At 41.0% G+C, this 10,481-nt stretch overlaps 1 protein-coding gene across 1 annotated transcript; it reads left to right on the plus strand.

The window, feature by feature from the left end:
* Positions 1-3,355: 3,355 nt before the first annotated feature.
* Positions 3,356-9,399, plus strand: SYT11 (synaptotagmin XI; the record flags this gene model as incomplete). The annotated part of the gene is made up of 3 exons (XM_010294933.1): positions 3,356-4,217; positions 7,022-7,142; positions 8,723-9,399. Coding segments are annotated over 3 exons (1,294 nt in total), but the record flags the coding sequence as incomplete, so codon positions are not given.
* Positions 9,400-10,481: the final 1,082 nt, after the last annotated feature.

Consider the following 10,481-nt stretch of genomic DNA (forward strand, 5'->3'; position numbering starts at 1 on the left):
GGAGCGCTGGCCGGGCCCCGGTGGTGCCGGGAGCCGGTCCCGGGGCTGCCGGGAGCTCCTCGGTGGCGATGGAGAAACTACAAACCCTGCTAAATCATCCGAGGCGAAGAGGCCCAAAGCTATGCCTGTGGGGCCGTGCTCCAGTCACGGACGTGGGGCGGCTCCCTGGGTCTCCAGCGAAATTATTCTTCGGGGTTGGTGCTCGATTATTTTTAAGATGCTTTTTTTTGTAGTCCAGTGGGTGACAAGGGCTGGTGCCGCAGCGTTGGGTGTCTCTGTTGGTTGGGTTTCTGTAGTCCTGAAGATTCAAACTGCTGCCTCTTTCTGTCCTCCAGCAATTGACTGACCTTCCTTCCCCTCAGACCATAAGGCCCTGTAGTTAAAGCATAGTTACTACATTCCCTTTAACTTCTGAAGCACTTAGTAATAATTCTCCATGCTATATAATTTATCTAATGTACAACGTATCTACTTACCTTTTATGTTCTGTGGTGTTTCCTGGAATACAGGAGCCACACACTGTCATACCTTAACTACTGGCCACCATTAGCTATTGGGGCATAATTAGCAAACATCAGTTTTAAAAGGAAGTTTTCAATGATTTTTCATTAATTGAAAAATAATTCCATATCCCCAAAAGTTGATTTTGTTTCAGTTAAATCTTAGCATCACATCAGAACAAAGATTTCTTTTGCAAAGTTTGAATAAAAAAGCAGAGTTCTGTTCTTTTTGAGGGAGGAGACAGGCTCCAGTACCATTTAAAATAGATATTCAAAGCACTTCACTATGCACAAAGTTGCAAAAGCTTAACTAAAATTGTTATTAGGCAGCTTTACGTCGGTGTAGTTTACAACTGTAAGGAATAATGGAGACAGGATTAATGAATGTATGGGATGATTACATAAGAGGAGTCTTCAGCCAGGAAAAGAGGGATGTTACGAGCAGCACAGAGCAGGGAACGATCGCTGCCTGTTTCTTCGAATGCAAGAACAGGCATCAAATGAAACAAGGTAGGGTGGGCTCAAAATAAAAGCCTTTGTTTTGTCGTTCCACATAATTAAGCTGAGGAACTCTTTGCCACAGAACATTAAGGGAACCAAATTTAAGATATTTTGATGCAAGAAAGATCACAAAGACTTATTTGATGCTTTCTAGTGTGACTGTTGGTTGCTTCTTCTAAAATTGTCTATTGGATCTGCGGGAAATGAAGGTATAAGAGCCGATTCTATGAAGACACAACAGAAACAAAACACAAAAAAATGAGATCAGAATCAGAACAGAGTTTCAGCATTTGTCCCTTTTTTGCATATCCACTGAGGCTTTTCATATCTGTGTATGGCTGAATTGTGTTCAAATTAGCTGCTAAAGATCACTTGCTTCATTTCAAAGAGGGAACATTAAATAACAGAGTTGTTTTTTTGTTAGTATTGTGAATTCTTCTTGCTTTAGTTAATTCAAGCCAAGGCTATACTTGCAGCGGGGCCTGAGACAGATTTATCTGTGGAGTCAGTCTCCAGTGCAAAATACTTCCAGCTTCAGTCTGGGAAGACTTCTGAAACTGAAAGTGATTTTGCTATTTTTGCAAAAAGGAGACATATTCACTTGAAAATCACAGTTTTCCCTGAGCCAATCAGATATTCAGGTTATAGTCTGGCAGTCTTATCCTCTTGCGTGTTAACGCCAATAAAGAATAATACGGAAGATCAGAGAAAGTACAAAATTAAGGGGCTCTCTGTAGCTTCAGATATGAGGTTGGAAGATTATTTTCTCCTCTTTGTGGTACAGAATGAAGATACGAAAATCAGACAAGCTTACCTATTGTAGTAGCTGTTCCATTTAGCTGTTGCCATGATTGTCATGACAATGGTTTTGGTTTTCCCTTTTACTATAGAAGCCATTTGTACGATTTGTAAAGAAAAAGACATAGGGCTGGAGGGCTATTTTGTTTGCTTGCTTCCAAAAAAACCCCCCAAAACATTCCTTTAATGATGATTAAACCAGTAATACAATAATAAGTTCTAAGAAGAACCTGGCTCTACCTTCCCTATAACCTCCCACTAAGAAATCAAAGACAGCAAAAAGATCTCTCCTTTTCCTTCCCTTTTAAGACTGAACGAACCCTGGTCTTTTGGTCTCTCGACATCTTCCATCTGCTCTCCATCCTCCATCCACTCCAACTTTCTAATCATCTTGGTGGCCCTTGATTGGAATTGCCTGAGTATGTTGATATAATATACTAGGGAGCTCAACACTGCTGGTTTCATTCTGTGTCTTGGTAATAATTCTCTGAAGTCAACTGTTATAAATAGCATGGTTGCTAAAAATGAACACGGTGCTTTTTTATTCTGGCTTGTCATTACTGAAGAACCCAGTCAACATTAAGCTCTAGAAAATATAAAATAATCCCTAAATCTAAATACAGGATTTTTTGTCTGTTGTTTTTGAATATTGGATTTTCACACGAAAAGGAGTCTTGGTGGTTACTGTGGGGTGGACAGACTTTTGTCAGTAGCTCCCAGCTGATCGAAACCTGTAAGAACTTACACCTGTAAGTAGCAATACTGGGATGAAAAAGCTGAGGAGTAGTTACAGAGAGCAGCCTCAGCTTTTGGGTGAGACACAGAGAGGGACCTGCATGATCACTTCATTAGTGCTCAGCATACTTTCCCAGAGGAGGTTGTGGGAATGGTCGGAACGAGCACCAGAGGAGCAGTAGTCCACCAGTGTGATACAGATCGTTGTCATGTTATATGCAACTGCCCTTCTTTCCCTTGGACATCTTGGGTCAGGGCCATATTCACCCCCACCGGAAAAAAAAATTGTCAACCATCCAAATGACAGCTCTCCATTTTTTGTGTGTATGCCGTTGTCCCTGTATCTGTCGTAAGTGGCTAGGACAAAACAATTGACCATTTCAGGACAAAGTGATTTTAAAAAAATTGTTAATAAAGGATAACTCCAGATCCAGTGTTATGGCCACAATTATTACTCCTTCCTGTTGTTAAAATAGAATTATGTACTGTTTCTGAACAGAGCATAAAAAAAAAAAAAACAACCTCCTGCAAGTCAAGAAACCTTATTCCTGTAGAGCTGTGGAGGTGCTGGTAATGCGGGAGCTTGATTTGGCAAGATAAGGCAATCAACTGTTGGAAATTCTTAGCACATGAAACATAGGTCAAGCATGCGTTGGTAGTGTAAAATGTTTCCCACATAGGAAAATAAGAATTAAAGGAAGTGACTTTTTGTTCTGGGGAAGCTTTGATACCAGGATTATTGAATTAAGAACAACATAATAGTACCATATAGATCTCCGTCCAAGTGTGCTTGGCCCTGTGGGGTCATGGCCACTGCAAAGGTACAAGCTCATTCCTGACTGCCTTGTCTTCTCCACAGATGTCTCTCCAGTTGTGGCAGGCCTCATTGGTGCTACTGTCCTTGTGGTTTCTGTCTCAGTAACAGTTTTTGTGTGGACATGCTGTCACCAGCAAGCAGAAAAGAAGCACAAAACCCCACCGTATAAATTCATTCACATGTTGAAAGGCATTAGTATCTATCCGGAGACCTTGAGTAACAAGAAGAAAATTAACCGAATACAGAGAGACAAGAATGGCACTCCTAAGGAGACTGGAAGGGGAAACCTCTTGGTGGATGCTGCTGAATCTGGTTTAATAGGCTCCGATAAGGCTCCAGATGGGCCAAATGCAGCCCCACACATTGACCAGCTCCCAATAAAAGTAGATTATGGAGATGAACTAAGTCCAGACCAGAGCCTCACTCCAGGAGGAAGTAAAACCTCCTCCCCATCTTCTCCGGGGGATGATGTCATGTTGGGTGAACTGACTTTCTCCGTGGACTACAACTTCCCTAAAAAAGCGCTGGTAGTTACCATTCAGGAGGCTCATGGGCTGCCAGTGATGGATGAGCACACTCACAGCTCTGACCCTTATATCAAGATGACAATTCTTCCAGATAAAAGGCATCGAGTGAAGACTCGTGTACTTCGTAAGACCCTAGACCCGGTCTTTGATGAAACCTTCACCTTCTATGGGATCCCATACAGCCAGCTGCAGGATTTGGTGCTTCACTTCCTTGTGTTGAGCTTTGATCGTTTTTCTCGAGATGATGTTATTGGAGAGGTCATGGTGCCCCTTGCAGGGGTGGATCCAAGCACTGGAAAGGTTCAGCTGACCAGGGAGATCCTCAAAAGGAACATACAAGTAAGTCACTTCATGTAGTGTGACACAAGACTCCTTGCACTGTATTTTATCAGGAGCCTCCGTGGTCTAATAAGCAGGAATACTGCAAATCCTTAGCCATGAAACCCATTTTTCCACAGATAAATGTTATTGATATTGTGTGGCAGTGCTCTTTTTAGTTAGGCAGCTGTTTGCTGTGTGGTTATGGCGATTTGACAAGGCATAGTCACTATTTAGGCATAGAAATGATGAATGGCATGACTGATGATGCCAAGAAAAAAGGCAAAGTCCCCATCTCCAAGTAGAAGAGCCGATGTGATAACAGGACGTTCATCAGTGCCCAGCCTTCTTGAGCATGTGGTGGCGGAAGGTAGATAGAATGGTGCTCTGAACAGGTTTTTTATGGATTCCCATAATAACATATTGTGTTCTGCAAAGACAAACCTCACTTAGAGGGGGAGATTTGTCTGCTTTAACCATTTTGAGCACCTATACTTGTAATTATCTACATCTGATTTTGTTACCGTAAGCTGCAAGTAAGTGGGAATACATCGACACAGTCAGCGGAGTCTGATGTGATTCCTCTTGTCCTGGAGCAGATATCTAAACCAGCTCAGATGAATCCCACCGTAGGTGGCTATTTTCTTCTCACTTGAGAACAAAGTGTGTCTAAGACAGTTTTGTCGAATGTAGACATCGAAAATTTAGGTTGAAGTTAATCCCACTCTTGGTGTATACAGCTGTAAACTAGAGAGATGAGCAATCCATATATTAAGGCTTACATTGGGGAAGATGTCTTCTGTCCTCAGAATATATACTGTGCTCAGGTAGGAGGATGAGGTGGTACTTAATATTTTTATTTTCTTCCTTAGTATATTTTTGCTACCCGTCCTCTAGGTTCAATAGAAAATGGCATTTGAGCTCACTTTTTGCCTTAACGTGTTGGAAGTTGTTGCTGGGCACTATAAAATACTTCATTACATCCTAGAGTGGCAGTATTTTACTTGAAAAGTTTTTTCTACTATACAGGGCATTTAATTGGGGGGGGGGGGGGGTTAGATATTTAAAGGAGACTCTGTGTCAACAACCCAAAACAAAGCACAAGAATCCCAACCAAACCAGAGTTCCGGTGATTACTTTGCTTTTCTGAGGTTCTTGGGATGCTTTACATTATGATAAAACAAGCGACTGATTCAGGTTCTTTTAATAGTATTCTTTTCAGTACATTGACCATATCTCTTAGAATAGATTAAAAATAGAGGAAAAAAGGTCACGCTAAATAAAAATAGATTTAATGAAGGATGCAAAATATTTAACATTTATTAGTAATCAAAAATAGATTTACCTTAGTGTCAGGTGTGCATTCTTGAAAATCTGCATCGTTCCACAATGTCAAAACAGCCGCTACTGAACAAAGTTTTTAATTTCAGGAAGCTTCAAAATCTGGAATACAGAATTGCATTTAAAACCCCGTAAATTATTGCACTGATCCAAGCCAGCAAAGGTGTACATCCCATCCTAATGAACGTTCCCAATAATTTCTAACAGACAATCTAATAATGCAAATTACTTTGAAGTAACTGCATTAAATTACTTCAGACCAAAAGAATCCCAAAACTCTTAACAACATACACACCCCCAATACTCTGTCTGGCCGTTATATTCTGGTATATCCAAGGAGCCAAAGTTCTCAACACTTCCTTTCTGGGGCCAGGAGCTTCCTCATATGTTTACTCTCCTCCCAGAATTTTGCATGAGCAGCAATAGGCTTCGTTCCTTGCATTTGGAAAACTTGTCTTACAGTTAAACACATAGGAACCGCTCAGATAAAATCAAATCACCAAAATTATCATGAACATTTTCCGTGTTTAATTTTACATGCGCAATTTTTTCCCTGTGAAGCTGATTAATAGCAGTTGAAAGAACAGCTTCACCTCTTGGGTCATTACCAGAGCATTTAGTGTGATACTTACTGTAGCACTTTCCTGGCTTGAAGTGAGAAAAAAATCCTTCATTTTGGGACCGCTCCTACGCCCATCGCTCTGCAGAGTTAACAGAACCAGATGTCGACAGGTGCAGGAGGAGGGCAAGGTGCTCGGCAGGCAGCTATTCGAGTTGTTGCAATAGCTCTGCTATCAGTGCATTAGTGACACCACAAGATTTCATACCCGTTGCTAATACTGTTTGCCTTGATAGCAAATAAACTTAATCTAAATTAGTGCCATCTCAATGAAAGTTAATGAACGCCATCTGGAAGCCCAACTTAATTATCTTAGCATTATATTACTCTTTGAAAGGATGTACAGCAAGTTTAACCGAGTAGATCTGGGTTTATCTTCTTTTATCTTCGTCTTTACCTTTGCAGACTAAACCGATGGTGAAACTGTCAAAGCATACCTAAAGAACTTGAGGTGCTCCGCCATCGAAGCTTCACCAAAAGTCAATGAAGCTTAAGCTCATAAAGAACACAGATGCCTCTAGTAGCAGACCTCAAAAGGCAGCCAGAGACGCTGTTCTCTCAGAAGGCGCCCACCAGGTTTGCCCTCACGGAAACACAGAATTCAAGGGGAGAGGCTGTAGCGATGCTTACTGTACTCAACAGGCGTAGGGTGAACAGCACAGCAGGATTTACGTTGTGCCGCTTGCTCGTTCGCTCCTTCTTCCAGAGGCTCTATCTGCCTGAGGCTCTTAAAATGACCTGCATCTAATTTTCCAACTTTTTAGGCATTTAGCATAGGGAAAGGAAATTCTGGTGACCTCCGACGTTTGCTCCTATTTATAAGACCATCTTGTCCTAATAAGTTCTTTCGGTTTCTTTTTCACAGAAATGCATTAGCAGAGGGGAGCTGCAAGTCTCCTTGTCTTACCAGCCTGTGGCGCAGAGAATGACTGTTGTGGTGCTGAAAGCCAGACATTTGCCAAAGATGGATATCACTGGCCTCTCAGGTAGAAGCTATTTTCTCCAGCTCTAAATGTGTATTAAAAAAATCTCTAATTTCACTTTCAGATCTTTTCACCTGTCTTATCTGAACATTTTCTTTGTTTGCACACTTTTCCTCAAACTCTTTCTAAGGGTGATGGGTCACTATGAGTGATCCATCACTCACCAACAGATGCTTGTACAAACAAGACCAAATCCTTACTACTGCGAGACCAACAGCTGCGTCTTTCTGGCATCACCCGGTTTGTTCATGAAGACAGCATTTTCTGAATTCAGCAGATTTCGATGTTGCTTTTGGCCAGACCGCAGGCTCTGTGCCTCTGTGCCGCTGTCACATCTCATGGCCCTTAGCAGCACTTTTTCCGTGTCGTGACTGCTGCTTACTGTATCTACCTCAAACCCTGCTCCTAGAAGAGGAGGGTAGAAGAGACCGAGTGTCAAAAAAAGGAGGGACAGACTCGTAATAGAGAGGAGTAAATTCGTATGACATTAGAAACGATTCTTTTTTTTTCTTTTCTTTTGTGGTGTTTTTGCTGGCTTTGTTGTTTTGCTATTTGAAGAGAAGAGCAGCTGTTCTGGCTTTCCTATTTCGCAGTCACAGATTCTCGGACTCCTGAATCCCCTTAGCAAAATTTCCTTCAGGATTATGGGAAAATGGTTGGAATCAACTGGAGATTCAGTAATAACCCTCCTGATAGCAAATTTAATTCTGTTTTTGCAGCTTTCTCCTGTACACCTCAGAAAGAATGCAGACTAAGCTTAATTATTTGTTGTAGGCCTTAAATTTTACTCTTTCTTAAAAAAAAAAGCTTTCCATGTGTGGCCTCCAACTACAGGATAAATTTTCTAGTAACTGTTCTTCTACCTGCTGAATCTTGCAAGGCTAACATAATTTCTTTATATGATCTTTATATTATGCATAAGGTCATCATTTCAGTTGGATTAAAAAAGAGAAAATGAGCCAACGTCAGCTGGGAAAGTGACTTCCAGCTTCAAAACTTGCATTAAGTGAAAAAAAAAGAGCACTGTGTGCCAGATAACTTAATTTTAATCCTAAACAAGCGTCCGCATGAAGAGCAAGCTAACTGATAAAATAACAAACCGAGCCTGATGGGAAAACAAAGGCTTCGTTTTAAACTTTCTTCTTTTTCAGTACCTTCCACTATAAATGTTTTTCATCTGCAGATTATTAAAACCGTTTTGACACTTTGTTGGGCTATTTCCTGAAAGAGGGTAAAAATATTTCTTGTTACAGATGACAGTGAAAAGTTTTGGCCAGTTGGGCACTGACCTCACCAAAAAGCTACCTAATTGGTATTTCTAGGACTAATTACCACAATTTACATGCAGCTTGCTTGCCTCCAATCCCCATGCAATGTTGAAGCTCATAAAGAACTTGCACTAACATGGCTGGTTGCTTTGCAACGAGAAAATACACCAACAATCCCCCCTTCCTGTAGTGAGTAGCCTGGATTCACACCATTTACTTGAGCTGGCTCAAGTTCAGCAAGCTAAACCCTATCCGTTACTTCCAGGAGCATCACTGGGCTGTGTTATTAGTTTATTTCTCTCTCTTCTCCAGCAGATCCGTACGTTAAGGTGAATGTTTATTACGGAAGAAAGCGCATAGCAAAAAAGAAGACTCATGTGAAGAAGTGCACTTTGAATCCTGTCTTCAACGAATCCTTCATTTACGATATCCCTATCGATCTCCTTCCTGACATCAGCATTGAATTCCTAGTTATCGATTTTGACCGTACCACGAAAAACGAAGTGGTGGGACGGCTGATTTTGGGAGCACACAGCATCACCGCAGGTGGCGTGGAACACTGGCGAGAGGTGTGTGAGAATCCTAGAAAGCCAGTTGCCAAATGGCACAGCCTGAGCGAATACTAGCAGAGGTTGTGGCAGCGACAGCTGACTCGTAGAACAGACTTAAACCTTGTTTTAGCTGTAGAACTAAACTTTCGTAAGCAGCAGCAGCTGATTGGTTCTCTAGTGATGTGATTTTGCAGGGCACTAAAATTCTAAAGAGCATTAAGTGGAAAAGAAAAAAACCTACCACAAATATATATAACACTGTAATCACGCTATTGCATGCCTAATACAAACTGAAATTAGTATAACTACCACTATCAAGTTGCAGATTTTAATACAATTATCTGTCACTATGGAAATTGTGTTTGTGCCGAACTGTCTTTGCTGGTGTTCACCAAGATTGGCCTGTCTTTATTAGGCTTCTCCCAAAGTTTCTGAATTCTGGTGTTTAACCTCTAGTTTCTTGTTAGTTTGCCTGCCCCTTGGTTCTTGCAGTTCTGTTCTTGGCTGGTTTGGGAATACCAACCGCATTTCCATGTAAAGGTGGTTTAGAATTCTGCACTAGCACAAAAGGCAAATACCGGGGAAAATGGCACTTTCCTTCAGAGAAGAAATAAAAAATTCTTTTGTCAGGTACCGAAATACTTGCTGTTGTGATGGACTTGTTGTGGAGCCATAAGGTCACAACATCAAAGATTTGCATGTAAAATTCAAACGGCAACAAACGTCACATTGCTTTTGCCACACGGAAGTTAGCACAGGCAAGATCTCACGGATTATCAGGATTGGGGAAACTCTGCGCTATTTCATTTTATTTAACCTTGTCTGTGAAGGGCCCAAGAAAAAAACAACTAAACACTGACACATCATTGATTGGTAAGGAAACTTGCTGATTCTTTTAAACATTAAATGTGAAATTCTACATTATTGGTAAGTTCTGTTATAGTGGCATAACATATCTGAGGTAGGAAAATATCTTGGGGGGAAGAGGTTTTAAGTGAAAAGATTACAAAGCTTCTCTTCATTCATACTTGAGTCAATTTGCATTATAGATGATCTTGCAGTTACCTAAAAGCCAGCTCTTGAAAAAGCAGTAAACACAGGGCAAAGCCTGTCACTACAAAACGTGTCAAACGCTTCAAGGATTTAATTTTCAGAGTTTCAAGACAGCTTGAGTTAGTTCTTAAATTGTGAATGACTTCTGAGACTCAGGATAGGCTTACCGTCACCTCTGAAATGTAAAAATGTTGCTTGACAAGTGTGACCTGGAGCACTTCAGGCTATTAACCCTGAATAGTCAGTAGTTTTGAGCAGAAGTTCATAAAGTTCCACAAATAGAAGTGAAGTTTGAAGCAGCTGCATTAGATCTCATGGCAAACACACTGTAGCCTACAAACTGTACAAGACAGTAGCATCCTGGCAAGTAACTCGAGTTGGCTTCTTTTTTTTATTACATTCAAGCCAGGAAAGAGAGAAGGATGACAATTGGCAGCAAATAATCGATTATAAAGATTGTTGGTAAACTG

The sequence above is a fragment of the Phaethon lepturus genome, unplaced genomic scaffold (assembly GCF_000687285.1).
Source record: "Phaethon lepturus isolate BGI_N335 unplaced genomic scaffold, ASM68728v1 scaffold52040, whole genome shotgun sequence".
In the NCBI taxonomy this organism is placed as follows: domain Eukaryota; kingdom Metazoa; phylum Chordata; class Aves; order Phaethontiformes; family Phaethontidae; genus Phaethon; species Phaethon lepturus.